Source organism: Pogonomyrmex barbatus, unplaced genomic scaffold (assembly GCF_055798465.1).
Source record: "Pogonomyrmex barbatus isolate J1 unplaced genomic scaffold, ASM5579846v1 scaffold7, whole genome shotgun sequence".
Classification (NCBI taxonomy): domain Eukaryota; kingdom Metazoa; phylum Arthropoda; class Insecta; order Hymenoptera; family Formicidae; genus Pogonomyrmex; species Pogonomyrmex barbatus.
Window position 1 is genome coordinate 5808713 of NW_028297171.1, and position 22345 is coordinate 5831057.

General features: G+C 27.2%; 1 protein-coding gene and 3 pseudogenes across 6 annotated transcripts in view; 3 read left to right on the top strand and 1 right to left on the bottom strand.

Annotated features, from left to right (window-relative positions):
* Window positions 1-553: 553 nt before the first annotated feature.
* Window positions 554-22345, bottom strand: part of LOC105433954 (uncharacterized) — a 35219-nt gene continuing 13427 nt past the window's right edge. For all 4 annotated transcript variants that reach the window (XM_011649475.2, XM_089083009.1, XM_089083010.1 and 1 more), the window contains 4 exons: window positions 5868-6069; window positions 5319-5424; window positions 4376-4597; window positions 554-4286 (listed from right to left, as the gene is read on the bottom strand). In XM_011649475.2, coding sequence (XP_011647777.2) covers window positions 4268-4286; window positions 4376-4597; window positions 5319-5424; window positions 5868-6069 — 549 coding nt within the window. In that variant the 3' untranslated portion in view covers window positions 554-4267. The remainder of the gene's footprint in view (window positions 4287-4375; window positions 4598-5318; window positions 5425-5867; window positions 6070-22345) is intronic.
* On the top strand, window positions 8967-13518 carry LOC105433950 (cytochrome P450 9e2 pseudogene; annotated as a pseudogene).
* On the top strand, window positions 14322-16715 carry LOC105433951 (cytochrome P450 9e2 pseudogene; annotated as a pseudogene).
* Window positions 18009-22345, top strand: part of LOC105433952 (cytochrome P450 9e2 pseudogene) — a 4748-nt pseudogene continuing 411 nt past the window's right edge. Inside the window, exons 1-2 of one of the 2 annotated variants that reach the window (XR_016140809.1) lie at window positions 18009-22049; window positions 22225-22345. The exon at window positions 22225-22345 is cut by the window's right edge and continues 411 nt beyond it. The product of XR_016140809.1 is annotated as a cytochrome P450 9e2 pseudogene, transcript variant X2 (transcript). The remainder of the gene's footprint in view (window positions 22050-22224) is intronic. The other variant, XR_016140808.1, reaches the window with a different exon arrangement.

Here is a 22345-nt window from a genome sequence, read left to right on the forward strand (position 1 = left end):
TTGTATTCTACTATTCATTTAACTTAAAATTAAAAATTGTTTAGACACAATTAAAAAATTATAAATTTATGTTTTAGTTGTGTTTTTAATATAGCAATTAAAAAAAGTTTTTACATTACTTTATGTACAATTATGTTATTATATATATAAGTTATATGTAATACATAAACAATATTTTTTAATAAATTCTAATAACGGTCTTGATTATGTTACGCAATGCAAAATCTTGGAAATTGTTATTGATGACGACCGTTATGATATACCCCATGTTGTATGCTTCTTTTAGTAAGATTAATACGGTTGCCAGTATCGTACATCCTTCGCATATATGTATTTTTTTACGGCATATAATATACAAAAAATCAATCTAAAAAATTTAGGCATATTCTTTTACGGTAAAAAATATAATCATATTGCGTAAATAAGCTGTATCACAGAAGATAAAAAAAATATAATCTATATATAAACATACAGCCTATTTTTTAAAACAATCTGCAGCAAAATAATTTTTTAATATTTGAGAGGAATAAATGACAGTACTATTATCTCCAAGTTTTTTCAAAAAACAACATTAATTTATTTACATAACATATGAATAAATAACATATTGTTAAGGGAATAATATACATAAATATATAATATATTATATAAAATGTGATACATAAATATATATAGATAAATGCTATATAATCGGAGACTTATTTTAAATAAATTTATTTTAAATTGTTATATGTTGATTTGGATAAATATAAAGAAACGGTATGTAAATAATCGTTTGGAATCATAAAGCTGATTTTATATGATCTCAACAAATAAGCGCAATATCATATTTCGATTTAATTCTGAAATATTAATAAGAACTTGCTAGATAAAAACTATTATTACTTGCAACGCTGCAAATTTTTAATAAACTCAAATAAACAATGTAATTAAATAATATAATCATACGTAATTACATAATCACATATAATAAGAAAATGTATTAACCATAATGTGAGAGATTCCGTTTGCCTAGCAATATTCTTTAAAGATATATACGCACGCAATACATATATAGATACATACATATATACATGAATGTTTAATACATATTTTTTTATTAAACATGTACATTATATACAAGAATGCACACAACACAACACGTTAACAACATGTATCATGTATATATGTATACATTGTATTTTATGGATTTTTTTCATTAATATTATTATTCTTAATTATTCTTATTTTCAAAATATATATATATACGTTTTACAAATAACAAACATGAGATTACGGCCAATATATTTTTATAAAAAAGATACCGAAATTTACACAACAGCAGTTTATATTTACATGTTGCATATTCATTATAAATTATCTTATGTGTAATAAATATGTGTGATTTAATGACTTTTATAGTCATTTTCTTGATAGCGACAATGTAATGTCACGATTTATTTTAACTTTTAGAATCACTTTTAGTAGTTCTCTGCTATTTCTAACAATTATGATGATGTATTATGTAATGCATATAAAAAGCTGCACATAAAGAATTACCAAAATAAAAGTATACTTTAGATACCATAAGAGATAACAAGGTTGATTATCAATTTCTTGATATATGCAATACGAATTATACGATTATTTTTGCGCATTATACGATTTATACGTAATACATAAAATATTTAACGTTTAGAACAGATTTTTAGCAAAGTTTAATAACACTAAATTAATTAATTTATATTACATAGTATTGTACATAATATACGTTTCATGGTTATTATCATCGCTTTAATTCACAATTTATACATATATAAAGAATTCTATATATTATCCATGTCTTTTCATCGTTTTCCAGAAACGACACGTGTATATTTTATTTTATTTCTGTGAAAAGAGTACATAAAGTATATGCCAGACACGTGTATCGACGACATCATTGAAAAATATTATAACGTAAAAGTTTCTACGAGAAAGTTTTCACTTGAAGACGACTAAATAGCAATGAAGAATGTTTTATTCGTAAAAATAAAATTTTATATATATTAATATAATTAATTAAATAATACTTTTTTATTGGTATCATCCAAATATTACAAAATCACTAAATTTATATATTTGTCTGATATGTCTTCTCTTTTTCTTACAATACATTTTATTTCTTCCTTTCCAAAAACACGGTATAAAGTATCGAAATTTATTAATTGAACTCTTAATGAAACTGCTTTACATAAATGATTATAATATCATATTTCAGAAATTCTTGTATTATTTAAATAAATTGTTATTAATATTCGTATACTGATAATATTTAAATATGATTATATAAAATAAGCAAATTAATTTGTTACACGTAAAATTAATAATTTCATATATATATTTTATGCAAGAATAATATATTAAGTGCAGAATTAATTATAATATACATAAGAATTAATTATAATATATTCATTGTGTGAGGCATAAATTTGTAAAAGAAAATTCACGGTTAACCTGAGATTTAGATGAAATTACATGGTCTCAAAAGAGTATCTTTTTCCAGTAGTGTTACAGTAAAACATGGAAAAATTTTTTCCAATGATTTTTCTAGACGAACTATAGGTCAATCGATTTCTCTCCTAATTGCGCAAAAAATAAAATCCTCGCAAAAGGGTATAGTAACACGATTTCTTTTGTATTCGAGTAACACACCAATAACACACATGTAACTTATGTTCAATGGTTTCTCTCTCGATAAAAAATATCAACGTTTCTGGCAGTCTTTTTTCATTGTTCCAAACTTTAACTTTCATTCTCACATGTCTCACATATAATTGAATTATGAAATAAAATACTTCTACCTTTCTCCTCTCCAGATATATTTTCATATTAAAAATATACATTAGTTTTGTTTAATTTTATTTAGATTCTAACAAATATTCTGATATGTATTTAAAAACGTGTCAATAAATAAAATATTATCAAAGGTACAAAAAAAATATTTTATTTGTAACTGTAAAATAATTTGGAAATGAGAAGGTTAATTAGTTATTCTTTTAATAAATTAATTTATACATAAGATCTTAAACTTCATCATTAAATTTCTTTCAAAAGAATGTTAAAAGAAATATCAAATTTCTGTCTTGGTTGCTATTCCTTTTTAAAATAACATCTTCAAAAAAACATCAATTCAATTTCCTCATTTTACTCTGTAATCTGTGTAAAATAAATTTTATCTTTTTTAAAGTTTTTATTAAAGAGGATCATTAAATATTAGTTTGTTGTCGCTGAAATTTCAATTTTTCGTTTTAAATAACACTAAATCACAAACTTCTAAAATTTAATCATATTCTTCTTATTTTTCCTTTTACTTTAATATAATTCACTAATCTCTAACAGATTTTATAACTTAATAATGTTATCGCGTGCGCGTATCAAGAAATGACTGATTCCATTTAATCCATTAAAAAAACGCATTAGTGCTTAGATGTTTACTTCTTATGTACATTGTAAAAATAAATTCTTATATTTTTTCGATTTCTTAAAAGATTTTAGTATAAATTCTACGATCAACTTTAAATTAAGGTCCATAATTTAGGATTAATTGTCACATTCGTGAATGATAATTCATTCTATGTAGAACATAGTCTACATTAATAATTCATATCTATGTAGAATTGTTGAATATATAATTCATATTTCATTCATATTTCTTTCTTGTTCTCTCTTTCTCTCTCTCTCACACACACACACACACACACACACACACACACACACACACACACACACACACACACACTTTTTCTTTCTTTTCTTAAGTAAAAGTATACGTAATGCAGAAAGCAGAATATTGTTCATTACTGATGTAATAGTCAGAGATGGCAAGTTAAAACAAATCTTATTATCTTCTTATATTTCTGAACTTTTGTATGAATAAATAAAAATGGATTTTCACGAATGTAGTCGAATCAATTATTCACACACAGCATTATACTGTATGCAGAATTCGTGAATTTTCTACAATCTCAGTCAGATAACGTTTTGAATTTCATAGCATAACATTTTTTGATTTCCGGACAAATCTTTTCTGAAATCCGTCGTTTCACCGTTGACATCGAGCTTAAAGCCACAGATGTGTTACGCGTCTGACAAAAATGTTACGCCTTTTCAAAGCGAGTCAGGCAAACAGGATCATCTTGGATTTATTCTTGGATTTACACTCGCAAACTTCGATTTGAGAACTTAAAAGCTCTGTTGAAAGTCGCGTGTAACGGGGGTCCATCGGCCAAGAAGCGTTGACACGTGTTCACGGACTTACCGATTCCCTAATAGCCATCATATAATAATCAATTCAGTTCGATTCTTGTCGAATTTTAAAAACAATAATTAAAAACAAAATACAAACTATATGTACCTTTGTGGACTGCAGTGATATCGAGTCATGCTCTTCAGAATTCTGCGCAATATTTGCTCCAAACATCGACGGAACGTAATGCCGCACATTGCATATAGGAGAAAGTTGATGCTGAAGTTTGTGTAATACAACAGCATGAAGAACTGCTGAAGACACCAGAGTGTCTCTGGTGTATTCTTCTTTGCCAAAGCGAAGAAGAACACGCATAGGCGAATCACGTAACTGAAACAGAGCGATAACTCGACTCGCAATGCAATTTCCGTGCAAATTCGATTTCAAGAAATATTAACAGCTTTATTTCTATCATCAACTACAATTTACGTCCATTTTATTACGTCCTGTAATTTACCTCCTTTGAGAGAAACTCGTATCTTTATATTATTTATAGTAATATTACAAGATATGACAAGATTTTTCTTTTCCTTCGTTTATTATACTTTGACAAGAAATGTTTAAATTGCATAAAAAAATGCAAATATTACGAAAATTATCTTTAATATTTTCTCATATTATTATTTTTGTATAATAAATATTAAATGATGGGTTATGTAATGGATTTTTGCTATATAAATTTATTTGAACAAATTAAATTAAGAATCTAAATATACTTTTATTATAAAACATAATTTATATCATATAAGTGTAAATTATTCAAATAATATTCCGAAAATACATTATTATCACACATACGGGAAATATGATTAAATTTTTTGAAATATATTAACGTATACGTGAAAGGAAACAACGTACAATATAATCAAATCCTATTATACAGATTCAGTTATTTATACATATATATAAATTGTAAAGGAGATTCGATTTAGCAAATGTCATTGTAAAAAACACATGAAATTAATGAATTAAAATAATTCAGAACACAACATAATAAAATCAATGTAAGAAAATGTAGACTATGTGAAAAAAAAGGCACAAAGTTTCTCACCTCGGTAAATTAAGCAATATGAAGACTGTACTAATAAGCACGAGCATTTTAGTGATGCTCTCTTGATTGAATCTGGATCCGAGATTTCGACAAGATGACCTAACGTCTGTAAAATGAAAAACAGATTCTATATATAGTTTTTACATAAAAATAAAAAGGAAGAAATATATTCGATATAGTATGCTAAAATGCATGTTTTTAACTTTGCTAACTAAATGCAAGGTATTATTAAAAATATTACAAAATATATCTTTCTGTTTTTTATCATCATAGCATTTACAGTTTTTATTAAATCATTTTATGTTGAAATATAATAACATCTATAAATATTATTGTAAGCATTATTATAAACATGCAAAAGATGTTGTTTACGCCAATAGAAGAAAATTATTTACTTTATTATAAAAAATCGTCTTGAATTCTGCAAAGAAAATATTAATAACGGTCATAATTTCTTATCACGAAAGTATATAATTCTTATCTCATAAGCTATAATTTACAAGCAATTTCTAAGAGATTCGTATCTCACATCGCAATAGACTAACTTACGTATACACGGAGCTTCTATTTCGGTCATCTGACAAACGTTCCGCGGTGTCGACGGCGGAGCAGATGCAGGTTGATGTCGGGAATGGTTCTTGGACGAGTGAAATGATGATTGCTGAGAGGGTGGTCTACGCGTTCCATTCGTGCCCACAAGCGAAACCAAGTTCATATTTCCGCCGCCGCCATTATTGCTGCTATTGGCACTCTGAAAATGGATTTATAAAGTACTGTCTTCATCCTAATTCAATAAGATCTGTCGATTTATTTTCATTTTTTACGTAATTGATCCATTATTACGTGAATATTGAGTGTGCTTGAAAACATTAGAATGTGACAAAAATGTGACTATCACATAGTTTTTTAGAAACAGCGATATACGTAATAAAAATATTATCAGTTTATGAGTGTGTGTATATATATGTCGGTCTATATGTACAAGATTAACGGAATATTTCCGATAAGCATATTTCTGTGAAGCATTTATTTTACTTATTGCATCACATTAATAGAAGAAATATTTTTCTATATAAAATACTTTGTATATAAACTGATATTGACAATTCTCCTGTTATAACATAAAAATAATTTATTTTATAATTAATATTAGAAAACATTTTCTCTGATATTATATCAACTTTTTAATAGAATTTTTTAATAGACCACTACATAATAAAGCACTGAATAAGATTTATTTTATAAACAAATATTATCGAATAGATTATATTCAAGTTTATTCAAAATTGTTTAAATTACATTTCTTACGAACGCTTATATAACATATTCATACTTTGCTTGCTTTGCGAAGTACAGTTCTAACAACAAACAACTTACATCAAGTGCAGTTTTATGTAAATAGATATAACGTTGTGAATTGTACACACAGGCATAAGCACAAGCCTCACGGGCTGTGAGATGATAGTAACTGAAATAAACATGAACGAGCAATACACAAAGTACAGCGTTATGTAATCACCGATGGATGGCGACTAAATTATATGCATATATAATTTTTGCATAAAGCGCATCTAGTGTGCTTTTTAAAACCTGCTTCATAAACATACATTCTCTTACATTGCGATAGAAAGACTTTTTACATAGCACTTTTATTAACTTGTAATAAAATGATTTATGTTTTAATGATTTATGTTTTGATTTGATTTAATATTGTATAAAAAATAAAAATTGTATTATAATATAAAATTATTATATTTAAATTCATTTCAAACATAAATCTTTATAAAAAATTTATAAAAATTTATTTTAAAGACGACATATAACGCGTGATATGACTATACTTTTATCAATCCAGCTTTAAAGATAAAAAAATTTTTAGTTAAATTTTGATTTATATTGACTTAATATTGACTATAATATTAAATAAAAATATTAAATATGATTAATTTAGACAACATATTATTTATGTTTTAAAATATATTTTTATATATTTTAGTAAATTATCAATAATATCAGATAAATAAAATTATTTGTGAGAATACATATATTTGATATGATTACTAAAGAGAAAAAACTATTCACGCAATAAATACAAATGAAAGAATTCAACAATTTATTGATGACATTCGTATTAACCGAATTATTAAAGAGAATCCTTGGGGTGCCAATCATAGTAATACATCACATAAGTACTCAGCCATTTCTCAAATCATCATTTTCATCATTATCACATTTATTTGATTGAATGCTGTACGTCCTTAATAATCTCTCTATCTTTATCTTAATAACATTTTCTTGTCGATGATTATTATTTGTTTCTCAAAATTCTCGATTATTAATATAGAAATTGTATTCATTTGTAGTTTTAGAAATTTCATGTGAATAAATATGAAAGTCAAAATTTTATTATATTGTGCCGATATCGTATGATCGAAACAATCGTTGCGAAAAACGATTATATCAATTTTATCAGAATTTTAGTTGTGTTCCATTTCTACAATATTCTACAGAAATTAAAATTCACTCCGGCTTGTAATATAAATATTTCTATCTCAGTCCTTCAAACAATTAAAAAACGTATGATCTTTCTCGGTTAATTATTTTATAATCGTTTTTAGTTTAATAAGTTTAATAAATATATAATTATGTAAATAAATTTATGGATATTATTATAAATATATTTATAGATATTATATAATAGTATCTGAGTAATTAATATAATAAGCTATGGTACTTTAATTCAAAAATTTTTCTTGGGAAAGCAACCAATAAAAAAATTATTCTACACTTTTCATCTCTACACACTTTTATCTTTACACAAGAAACTGTCTCTTATTCAATTTTGTCACAATATACAGTGGGTGTCACATATATCAATAAATAAATCATATATCATCATTTAGCTATCATTTCACTTAACTTACAGAACTCATCTAACGAGGAACATCCTCTATACATCAACAAAAAAAGAATATAGTAACCCGATCATATCATTTTTCAAATTTTTTGTATTACAAGTCACTTTTTTTTAAAGTCAAACTTTATTTTGATTCTATGGCTATTAGAATATTCAAGCGTTTTTTAAAGTAACTTATTTATTTTTTATTATTTTTGTACATTTAAATAAGTAAGATTTATTTTGATTACCTGAAAGAAATTACCTGAAATAATATTTTTATAAATAGTATAAAATACATTAAAATAAAATAAAAATCAACTTCTTCGTTCAAAAAATATACAGTCAATATGCCATACTGCTAAGTATTATTTTATATAATTATATAGCATTTATACATTTATATATTTATTTTTTATAATTATATTTGATATATTAATCTCAAAAATCAAAATTTTTAAAAAATAACAATATATAGAAAAAATAAAATAATAAATCATAATTCGTAGTATAAATAACAATTGTTAATTTTATTATTTGCAAAATTATTTCTTCTTTATTTATAATATACAATCAAAAAAAAATACACTATTAAACGTAAGATAATATAAATGAAGATATAAAAAAACAAAACTAAATTTATATACTTATTATATTTATTCTGTTTATATACTCAGAATTAAAACTATACGCAAAAAAAATATAGTTATATTAAATTATCAGAACAAAATACTATTTATTCACTGCCTTATTAAAAAACGTTAGACACGATGATATTGCTATAATGAGAAGTTGATTGACTTTTAACCCAATTCACTTAAAGATTGATAAACTTTCTGTATCAATAAAAATATGTTTGCGCACAACACTAAATGTACATCATTTCAAGGAGACAATCAAAGTGATATGACCTTACGAAGTTGTTATCTATGCACTTACAGTGTTATTAATTTCACAGTGATACATGTAGTAACCAGTCATACATTTTCTCGAGTGGTGCGCGTAGCTAAACTCGTAGCTAAACTTATAATTCGAAACTGTTCGCAAGCAAACAGTACTCTTCGAAAAACAATTAAACAAAAATTAATATAATAATATAATTAATTAATTAATTCTTATCCTCTTCTATTGTTGACATTAATCTAACAATCAAGTGTGACAATCGGTTCATTACTCAGAAAATTGCTGACAAGAAGAGCTTGGAACTAGAAACGTTTCTTCCATCTATATCTACGAAAATTTACAATGGAGCCATTTACATTGCTTCTAACTATTATTACAGCAAGTATATGCATATGCTTGTATTACTTTGTTCTAAGCAAAATTTCTTACTTCGAACAATTGAAGATTCCCCATGAACGACCAATTCCATTGATAGGCAATATGGCTCCTTTCATTTTCCGACGAATGAGCGCTGCAGAAAACGTACAAAGATTATACAAACTTTTCTCACATGCAAAGTATTTTGGCATGTTTGATTGCATAACGCCGGTGTATGTCATTCGCGATCCAGATCTAATCAACACAATTGCTATCAAAGAGTTCGACAACTTCTGCGATCATCTGGGTTTTGTGAATGAAACTTTGGATCCAATAGCCAGTAGAAATTTATTTAACTTACAAGGAGACCACTGGCGCGAGATGCGAAAACTTCTTAGTCCTAGTTTTACATCCAGCAAAATGAAAATAATGTTTGAACTTATGTGTCAATGTGGTGAAAATTTTACTAATTCTATAGTAATACAATCCGGAAAAAATGGCAAACTGTACGATATGAAAGAAATATTGAGCAGATACGCTAATGATGTAGTGGCCACGTGTGCCTTCGGCATCAACATAGATTCTTTTAAGCATCCCAACAACGAATTTTATTTACTTGGCAAGAAGGCACTGAACTTTGATGGTCGATTATCTTTTGTATTCTTCATAAACAGAAACTTTCCGACACTTTCAAAATTCCTCAAACTGAGAATGTTTGGTCCAAAAGTAGAAAATTTTTTCAAAAATATTGTTTCCGAAACAGTAAAAGTAAGGGATGAACAAGGAATTTTCCGTCCAGACATGATTCAATTGATGATGGAGACTAGGAACAAAGATAGCGGACCGGAATTTGATATCAATGAAATGACTGCCCAGGCGTTCGTTTTCTTTCTCGCCGGATTCGATTCTGTGTCAACGGCCATGTGCTTCATGGTACACGAAGTTGGTGTCAATCCCAATGTTCAGAGCAAATTGAAAGAAGAGATCGATGATGTTCTTAAACAGACCGACGGTAAACCTACTTACGAGGCAATTAATCGTATGAAGTACTTGGACGCCGTGGTAAACGAAAGTTTTCGATTATATCCAATAGCATCTTTCCTTGACAGAAAATGCATCAAAAAATTTGAATTGCCACCAGCGACACCGGATAGCAAATCGCTTATATTGAAGCCAGGAGATAACATATGGTTCCCAAGTTATTCTCTACATCGCGATTCGAAATACTATCCGGAGCCGGACAAGTTTAATCCAGAAAGATTCATTAACGGAGAAGTAGACAATTCGGTTTACATGCCGTTCGGTTTAGGACCCAGAATGTGCATAGGTAATAGATTCGCTCTAATGGAAGCAAAAGTCATGCTATTCTATTTGCTATGGCATTGTGATCTTCTGCCTGATGTTAAAACTAGAAATCCTATGATATTAAACAAAAAAGCATTCGTCATGATGGCTGAAGGAGGTTTCTGGTTGAAGATGCGAGCAAGAATGTCGAAGGCTCCTGTTACATAGTAACTTACTTATCGAACAGACATGGAATCGAAAAACAGTATTAGAGAATTCATAATCTCATATTCATAATCTATCTCAAATGTAAAGATATATATTTTATGTTATCCTTTCAAATTATTTTACTAGTTTAGAAAAATTGTTTTAGAAATATTATCATTTTTTTAATAGAATCAAGATAAAAATTTCTTAATATTTGAAATGTTTTATAAAGCGTAGTATATTTACAGTGCTAAATAAAGTACAGTTTTTAATATAATTTTCTTATTTTTAGTAGTATCTAAATTAGAATAATCTCTGTAAATAATAATGTTGATTATTTCTATTATTAAGTATTACTTTTAAAGTCTATTATGTTTTAAATTAAATAGTATTATGATAATATCTAAACAAAAAGAATTTTAAAAGTAAACTCATATTTGTATATAATACAAATAAATTGATATAATATGTTCTAATATAATTATCGTTTTTTTTCTTAATGAATATTTTAAAAATATTTCAAACAATAATTATACGCAGGATTATTAAAAAAAATTATTGAAAAGGCGACAATCTATTTTAATCAATTCTAAAACATCTCTTAAATATATTTAAAAAAAAAGTACAATTTTTATGTTATGTTTCAAGATAAACTTGTACATTTTAATATTAGTAAAATTATGATATTGTCTTAACAATCTAAAAAGAAATAAATAAAATAAAATGAGAATTGGATTTGAAGAAACAAATGAGATTGTTAAAAAAAAAATTACTTTATTCTAGTCATTTTTTAAAATATTTTAACATACATTACATAATATCTGAAGTAATAAATAAATTAGCTATTTTAATGTTTTTTTCAAATACAAAGCAAAAAAATATAAGTATAATTTTGTCGTTACCAAAATCGTTAAATTTATAATTTTTTATAAAATTATATAATAAAAATGTAGTTTTAATTGTTTAATTAAAAATTGGTATATGATGCTCTTTTATGTATAAGTGTCTGATTCAATATGACAAATATGTATAATTAAGTAACATACATATTTTTCAGTTATGTAATGCATATATATATATTATACATTTTAATTGAAACATACTTATTTTTTAAGTTATCATATAAGCAATTCTTGTTATTAAAATGTTATATTTTTATATATAAATATAAGAAATGAACAACAAAAAAATATATTAATATTTAGCAGAAAAAGAGAAAAGAAATGTTTCTCTTTGCTTCTATATCTCTGAATTTGAATATTTATTGACCTACGCTCGAACGTCATATATTTCTAATTCTTATTAATATAGTCTCATATAATATAATAGCAAAATCGCTCTTACATATATATTTAAAAACATTAGATAATGAATTATGAAAATAAATATTATCAGTTAACTTTTAATTTAATTTAGTTTTTAAAAATCAGTAAACATAATGATTGGTAAAAGAGAGATCAAGAAAATGTTAAAAAAGGATATTAACTTATAACATTTATAATTTCCTGATACTTTCGATGTTATTAATATTATTGCCATGTATTTGCAGCAACCAATTGTAAAATCTCTTGCGTAGTGCGTGTATTACATCATATAAAAGATAATTTAAAAGATTAATTGTTTGCAATTTGAAGTTCTTAAGATAATTGACAGAACTTATAGAAGTATAATAATGTAATTTAAAATGTTGAACTTTATTTTCTCGAGTTATTCACATCGATCTAATGTAACAGTTTAGTGTAAAAATTACTTAATCGGTTTGAAATTGACAACGACAGAACGAAGATAAATAAAATCATTTTCTTCTCTTGTAATATTCTCCTAATCTGAAAATTTACTATGGAATCATTTATGTTGTTTTCGATTATCTTTTTAGCAAAAATTTGCCTATATTCTTATACTTTATATAAGTTGTCTTATTTCGAGCTGAAGATTCCACATGACTGATCGGCTCTATTGATAAGCAACATAGGTTGTATTGTTTTTTCGACATATGGCTTTCCCAAAAGACTACAGATTATGCAAACTCTTTTCGGATGTAAAATATTTTGGTTACTACGAGTTTATAATATCAACTTACGTTATTCGCGATCCAAATCTATTCAATACAATTGTCATTAAACAATTCGATAACTTCTGCGATCACGGTACTTTTATAAACCTTTGGATCCAATAAAAGATTTAGTAAAAATTTGTTTGACCTGAAAGAGAATTAGTGCGTGAGATATTTTGTGGAAGCTTCTTAATTCTAGTTTCACAGCTAGCAAAATAAAAACGATGTTTGAACTTATGTGTCAATGCGCCGAAAACTCTATTGATTTTATGATAACGCAATCTAAAAAAAAAACGGAAGTTATATGACATGAAAGTAATATGAACAGATATGTTAATGATGTAAATAATGGATTTAATGAAGTAAGAATTGATCCAATGTCTTTCAAATACAAAACAATTTTTTATACAATTATATAATGAAGAGTGTTATTTTAATTAAAAATAATATACACAATACACATTTATAATTTTATATAATAAAGAATAATGTGCATCGCATGTTTTTACGCATTTTTTATGGCTCAATGATTCATTTTTGGCATCATTAATCAGATTTATTACTTATTATTCAAATCTGTTTTTATGTTTTTAACGGACATACGACAATAAGAATATAAGAGTATAAGAATTAATTTTTGAATAAATATTTTTATTCACAAATAACTTTATATAGTTTTCTCATAAATATAATATTAGCAGTCATTAAGTACTTATTTTAATAAACAACGAAAAAACAAATCAGATACATAAAAAATGAATAAATAAAATTTTATTTATATATTTATCATAAATTTATCATAAATTTTATCATAAATTAAAAAAATTATATTTTATATTATTTTATATTTTATATTATTATTTAGAATTTTTTCACATCTTAAATGTAAAAAAAGTCAATATAGAAAAGAATATAAATTTAAAGAAAGAAAATAAAACTAATATTTTTTAAACTTATTATCTTTAAATATATATTTCTTTCCTAAAAATATATAATGTTGAAAACTAAGTGGCGCGCGCATAAAATTAAAATTCTTAAAATATCTAATTCTAAAATATTAATATATGTATAATCACATTTTAAATATGTAATCTTAAAATGTTCTAATAAATTTCTAATTAATAATAAAAATAATTAATTTTATTACTAGTAGTTGTATTATTTTTTCATTGATCCTTAATACATTAAAAAGTACATCAAACATACAAGACAGAAATGTAAAAAATATTTTTATCACATACTTTTTATCATATACTTTTATCATATACTTTTATCACAATTAATAAAATTTAATAATAAAATATAAAAAAAGAATTCAAATTACAAGATGATAAAATACAAGACAAAGGTATTTTATCATTTTATTCAAAAGAATTCAACGATGTCATTGCAAATATACATATGATAAGAAGTATTATCATCTGATTTTTAAGTTAATTTATTCGAAGAATGATTTAAGTTTACAAATACGCAAACACAAATGTATGTCAAAAAGATGTTCTGGTGATCTTATCTTATGTTTATATATACGTACTTAGTGTTTTCATCGCGATGTACGTATCAGTTGCAGAGTCACTTTCGTAATGCGTGTATCATATAGTAAAATAATCTAATTTTTTTAAATAAGATAAACAAGTTAATTACTTGTTAGACAAAAACTCACGTAATAATGTAATTTATAATTTTGAGCTTCACTTTCTTGCGTTATTTACGTTGATCTAACAATCAAATATAAAAATTATTTAATTCATTTGGGAACTGACAATGATTGGAACATAACCAGAAACTGCTTCTTCTATTGCAAATAATTTGGAGATACATATTGCAATGGAACCGTCTACGTGGTTTTTGGCCATCGTTACAGCAAGTATTGGCTTGTATTATTATATTCTATACAAGTTGTCTTATTTCGAGCAATTGAAAGTCCCGCATGAGCGCCCGACTCCACTGATAGGCAACATGGGCTCTTATATTTTTCGACGTATGTCCATTCCAGAAAACATACAAAGATTATATAATCTTTTTTCGGATGCAAAGTACTTTGGTTTTTATGACTTTATGACACCAACATACGTCATCCGCGATCCAGATCTAATCAATACAATCGCTATCAAACAATTCGACAATTTCTGCGATCACCGTAGTTTTGCAAATAAAATTTTGGATCCAATGGCCAGTAGAAATCTTTTTGATTTGAAAGGGGATTACTGGCGCGAGATGAGGAAAATCCTTAGTCCTAGTTTCACATCCAGCAAAATGAAAATGATGTTTGGACTTATGTGTCACTGTTTGGACTTATGCGCCGAAAATTTGGCTGATTTTATAGTAACGCAATCCGGAAAAAATGGAAAGTCATACAATATGAAAGAAATACTAAGCAGATATGCCAATGATGTAATTGCCACGTGCGCTTTTGGTATCAGTGTGGATTCTTTTAAGCATCCTAATAATGAATTCTTTTTAGTAGGTCAAAAATGCAAATTTGACAGCTGGTTAACATTCATATTCGTCGTGCAGAGGAATATTCCCCTACTTGCAAAGCTTTTAAAACTGAGAATGTTTGGTCCACATGTAGAAAATTTTTTTAAAAATATTGTTTCTAACACGGTGAAAATCAGAGATGAACAAAGAATTGTTCGCCCGGATATGATTCAATTGATGATGGAGTCTAGGAACAAAGATACCAAACTTGCATATGACATCAATGAAATGACTGCCCAAGCGTTCGTTTTCTTTGTCGCCGGATTCGATGCTACGTCAACAGCCATGTGCTTCATGGCGCACGAAATTGGTGTCAATCCTGATGTTCAAAACAAATTGAGGGAAGAAATCGATAATGTCCTTAAACAAACTAACGGCAAACCTACCTATGAGGCTATTAACCATATGAAGTATTTGGATGCCGTAGTAAATGAGACTCTCAGAATGTATCCACTGGGATCTTTTATTGATAGAAAATGTGTTAAAGAGTATGAATTGCCACCAGCGACCTCGGATGGCAAACCGATCATGTTGAAACCTGGAGATAACATATGGCTTTCACATTATCCTCTACATCGCGATCCGAAGTATTATTCACAACCGGACAAGTTCAATCCAGAAAGATTCGTCAATGGAGAAATAGACAATTCGATTTACATGCCATTCGGTATAGGACCCAGAATGTGCATAGGTAATAAATTCGCTCTAATGGAAGCAAAAATCTTGCTGTTTTATTTGCTATGGCACTGCGATCTCGAGTCTGATGTTAAAACTAGAGTTCCTATGGTAATAAACAAGCACTCATTGACTATGTTGGCAGAAGGAGGCTTCTGGTTAAAAGTACGAGCGAGAAAATAGAAAGCTCTTATTACTTAACGCTTATCAAATGGACATGATTGGAGAACAATGTCGAATATATACTTATAATTTATTTTGAATCGTATATTTGAAGTTATCTTTTTAAATTTCAAAATGTATTTGAACTTTTTTCTCTATCATATGTTTAAAAAGATCATAAAATTAAAACCAAAAATTGATAAGTCATACAATCAATTGTCTAAGAAAGTAAAATTTAGAAACCATTTAGAGTTATATTCTAAACCGTAATATTTAGCTTGAATGATATAGCTTTAATATGGAATAATTTTCACATATTTATATGTGTATGTGTATGTATTAGAGTAAGTAATAACGCATGATAACTGTTTATTTTTCATTATTTTATGTTGTTCTTGTAATTCATTATATTTCCAAATTGTAAATTTATATTGGATTCTTAAGTTAATAACAGTTACATAATAAATTTAAAATATTTAATACAAAACAATATATTAATTTACATAAAAATGTTATATAAATTTACCTAAGATTATACATATATTAATATTTTAATATTAGATATTTTAAGAATTTTAATATTATGCACGAGCCACTTAGTTTTCAACAATGTATATTTTAGAAAGAAATATAAGTTTAATAAATTTAAAAAATATTAGTTTTATTTTCTTTTTTTAAATTTCTTTAAACTTATGTCCTTTCCTCTCTCGACTTTTTTTACATTTAAGATGTGAAGAAATTCTAAATAATAATATAAAATGTAATTTTTTTAAATTTATGATATGATAAATAAAAGATAAAAATGAAGATTAGATTACTTTTCAATAGTTTTGATCTTGACATATATTGTCAATATCATGACTCTGAGTAACTTTCAAAAAATTTTAATCGTTCCTCATTAAAAAGTTATAATCATAAAAAGTTATAAAAATTATGGTAAACTTTTAGAAAAAATTTTTATTTTATTATAATCTTTCGCCTTGAAATAATAAATAACTAATAAAATAATAAAATAACTAAATTAATGAGTCTATCATATACTAAAAGAATAAATTTGAAAAAAATGAGCAAAGACTTCTATGCAAAGTTTATGTTTGTGTTTGTGAGTGACTTATTATTTAATATTTATCTTTAACAGGACATAGGATTTCGAAATATTTTCTATATTTTATATAATCTATTAATTGTATTACAATTAATAGATTATATAGAGAGGCGTTGCCCCAACTCCCGACCAAGAAGTTTCGCTCTCTGGAGTCCTGATCAGGAGGCTTCGCCACTGGATCCTCACCATGGATCAGTGCTCCCCGACCGTCCCCCCGTGCTAATTTTATTACTCGCAATATTACTATCTTTTTAGTGATTTTTTATAATAAATAAAAAATACATCAAGCATAAAGAACACAATATATACAAATAAATTTATTATGCTTTTATCACAATTAATAATAAGTAATAATAAAATAAGTAATAATAAATTTAATAATAAAATATAAGAAAAAAGTTTAATGATAAAATACCGGAAAAAATATTCTATTCGAAATAATTCTATCTATCTTATTCAGAAGAATTGAACGATGACATTGCAAATGTGCATATGATAAGAAGTATTATCGTCTGACTTTTAAGTCAATTCACTTGAAGACTGATACAGTTTAAGTTCACAAATACGCGAACATAAATATACGTCAAGAAGATGTCCTAGTGATATTATCTTATTTATATAACTGCGTATTTACAGCGTTATTATTTTCATCGCAGTGTACGCGCAGCAGCCAGTTGCAAAGTCACTTTCATGGTGCGTGTATCGCAAAGTAAAATAATATAATTACTACGAGTTAACTATTCGTAATCAGACAAGAAAGTTCTCAAGATAAGTAATAGAACTCATGTAATAATGTAATTTACAATTTTGAATTTCACTTTCTTGCGTTATTTACGTCTAACAATCAAATATAAAAATTATTTAATCCATTTTGGACAACGATTGGAACATAACCAGAAACTACTTCTTCTGTTGCAAATAATTTGAAGATACATATTGCAATGGAACCGTCTACATGGCTTTTGACCATCCTTACAGCAAGTATTGGCTTGTATTATTATATTCTATACAAGTTGTCTTATTTCAAGCGATTGAAAGTTCCGCATGAGCGCCCGACTCCACTGATAGGCAACATGGGCCCTTTTATTTTCCGACGTATGTCCATTCCGGAAAACTTACAAAGATTATATAATCTTTTTTCGGATGCAAAATACTTTGGCTTTTATGACTTTATGACACCAACATACGTCATCCGCGATCCAGATCTAATCAACACCATCGCTATCAAAGCGTTTGACAACTTCTGCGATCATCGTAGTTTTATAAATGAAATTTTGGATCCAATGGCTAGTAGAAATCTTTTTGATTTGAAAGGGGATCACTGGCGCGAGATGCGGAAGCTTCTTAGTCCTAGTTTCACGGTCAGCAAAATGAAGACGATGTTTGGACTCATGTCTCAATGCGCCGAAAATTTGATCGATTTTATGATAACGCAATCTGGAAAGTCATATGACATGAAAGAAATACTAAGCAGATATGCCAATGATGTAATTGCCACGTGTGCTTTTGGCATCAGTGTGGATTCTTTTAAGCATCCTAATAATGAATTCTTTTTACTAGGCCAAAAATCGAAATTTGACGGCTGGTTAACCTTCGTATTCTTTATGCAGAGAAATATTCCCGCCCTTGCAAAGCTTTTAAAACTGAGAATGTTTGGTCCATATGTAGAAAATTTTTTTAAAAATATTGTTTCTAACACGGTGAAGATCAGGGATGAGCAAGGAATTGTTCGTCCGGATATGATTCAATTGATGATGGAGACTAGGAACAAAGATACCGGACCTGCATATGACATCAACGAAATGACTGCCCAGGCGTTTGTTTTCTTTCTCGCCGGATTCGATGCTACATCAACAGCCATGTGCTTCATGGCGCACGAAATTGGTGTCAATCCTGATGTTCAAAACAAATTGAGGGAAGAAATCGATAATGTCCTTAAACAAACTAACGGCAAACCTACCTATGAGGCTATTAACCATATGAAGTATTTGGATGCCGTAGTAAACGAGACTCTCAGAATGTATCCAATAGGATCTTTCATTGATAGAAGATGCGTTAAAGAGTATGAATTACCACCAGCGACTCCGGATGGCAAACCTATTACGCTGAAACCTGGTGATAACATATGGTTTTCACATTATCCTCTACATCGCGATCCGAAATATTATTCACAACCGGACAAGTTCAATCCAGAAAGATTCGTCAGTGGGAAAGTAGACAATTCGATCTACATGCCATTCGGTATAGGACCCAGAATGTGCATAGGTAATAGATTCGCTCTAATGGAAGCAAAAATTCTGCTGTTCTATTTGCTGTGGCACTGCGATCTGCTGCCTGACGTTAAAACTAGAGTTCCCATAGTAATAAGCAAGCACTCATTTACTACGTTAGCAGAGGGAGGCTTCTGGTTAAAAGTACGTGCGAGAAAATAGAATGCTCCTACTATTTAACGTTTATCAAATACATGTAATCTTCTCAACTATGAGACAATTCGCATTGGCTTAGACTATAGTGGAAGGAGAAATGGCACGCACGCGTTTTACAATAAACTGAACAATGATAAAGATAGACGTGCATTGTCTACACCGTAGTGTTGCTGAGAGCTTCCATATAGTAATATTACATATATCAAATGAACATGGTCGGAAAACAATGTCGAATATATATTTATAATTCATTTTGAATCGTGTATTTGAAGTTGTCCTTTTAAATTTCAAAATGTATTTGAACTTTTTTCTCTATCATATGTTTAAAACTTTTTATAAAATTGAAACCAAAAATTTATAAGTCATACAACCAATTTTCTAAGAAAGTAAAATTTAGAAACCATTTAGAGTTATATTCTAAAGCGTAATACTTAGAATAATATAGCTTTAATATGGAATAATTTTCACACATTTATATGTGTATGTGTATGTATTAGAGTAAGTAATAACGCATGATAACTGTTTATTTTTCATTATTTTATGTTGTTCTTGTAATTCATTATATTCAAAATTGTAATTTTATATTGGATTATTAAGTTAATAACACTTACATAATAAATTTAAAATATTTAATACAAACAATATATTAATTTACGTAAAAACGTTACATAAAGATTTACCTGATTTTGATTTACCTGAAATTATACATATATTAATATTTTAATATTAGATATTTTAAGAATTTTATATTATGCACGAGCAATTTAGTTTTCAACATTGTATATTTTAAGAAAAAATATAAGTTTAAAGATAATAAATTTAAAAAATGTTAGTTTTATTTTCTTTTTTAAATTTCATTAGACTTATGTTTTTTCCTACACTGACTTTTTTACATTTAAGATGTGAAGAAATTCTAAATAATAATATAAAATGTAATTTTTTAAATTTATGATATGATAAATAAAATATAAAAATGAAGATTAGACCACTTTTCAATAGTCTTGATCTTGTCACATATATTGTCAAGATCATAATTCTGAATAATCTTCAAAAAATTTTAATCGTCGGATGTCTTTTTTAAAATGTTGCAATCATAAAAGTTACAAAAATTATGGTAAATTTTCAGAAAAAATTTTCAATTTATTATAATCTTTCGCCTTACTGAATGTGTCTATCATATGCTAGAAGAAAGGACTCAAAAAGATGAGCAAAAACCCTTACGCAAGGTTTGTGTTTGTATAACTTATTATTGAATATTTATTTTATTGCATCTTTAATAGACACAAGATTTTGGCTTATTTTTTATATTTTATATAATCTAATTGTATTATCGCGGAGGGGAGCTCCGCTCTCTTTCCTCCATCGGGAGACATCGCCCCTCGAATCTCCGATTAAGGGGCTTTGCCCCCTCGACTTCCAGTTCTACGCTCCTAGGTCCCTAAATGCTAATTTTATTACTCGCAATATTACTATTTTTTCATTGATTCTTTATAATAAATAAAAAATATATCAAACATAAAGAACACAGAAATGTAAAAAAAAAATAAATGTATTATGCTTTTATCACAATTAACAACAAAATTTAATAATAAAATATAAGAAAAAGATTTAATGATAAAGAATATAAAAAAGAAATATTCTATTATCTTATTCAAAAGAATTGAGTGATGACATTGCAAATATGCATATGATAAGAAGTATTATCGTCTGACTTTTAAGTTAATTTACTTGAAGAATGATAAAGTTTAAGTTCATAAATACGCGAACACAAGTCATACATCAAGAACATGTCTTAGTAATATTATCTTATGGTCTGTATTATCTGCATATTTACAGTGTTTTTAATTTTATCGCGATGTACGCGCAGCAGCCAGTCGCAGAATCACTTTCATGGTGCGTGTATCACAGTAAAATAATCTAATTTCTACTTCTACAAGTTAATTATTCGTAGTTAGACAAGAAAGTTCGGAATATAACCAAAAATTACTTCTCCTGCTGCAAATAATTAGGAGCAGGATACATATTGCAATGGAGCCGTCTACGTGGCTTTTGACAATTCTTACAGCGAGTATTTGCTTGTATTATTATATTTTATACAAGTTGTTTTATTTTGAGCGATTGAAAGTCCCGCATGAGCGCCCGATTCCACTGATAGGCAACATGGACCCTTTTATTTGTCGACGTATGTCCATTTCGAAAAACTTACAAAGATTATATAATTTTTTTTCGGATGCAAAGTACTTTGGCTTCTATAATTTTATAACCAACATAGGTCATTCGCGATCCAGATCTAATCAATACAATTGCTATCAAATAGTTCGATAACTTTTGCGATCACCGTAGTTTTACAAATGAAGTTTTAGATCCAATGGCCAAAGAAATCTCTTTGACTTGAAAAAGGATCACTGGCGCGAGATGCGGAAGCTTCTTAGTCCTAGTTTCACATCCAGCAAAATGAAAACGATGTTTGGCCTTATG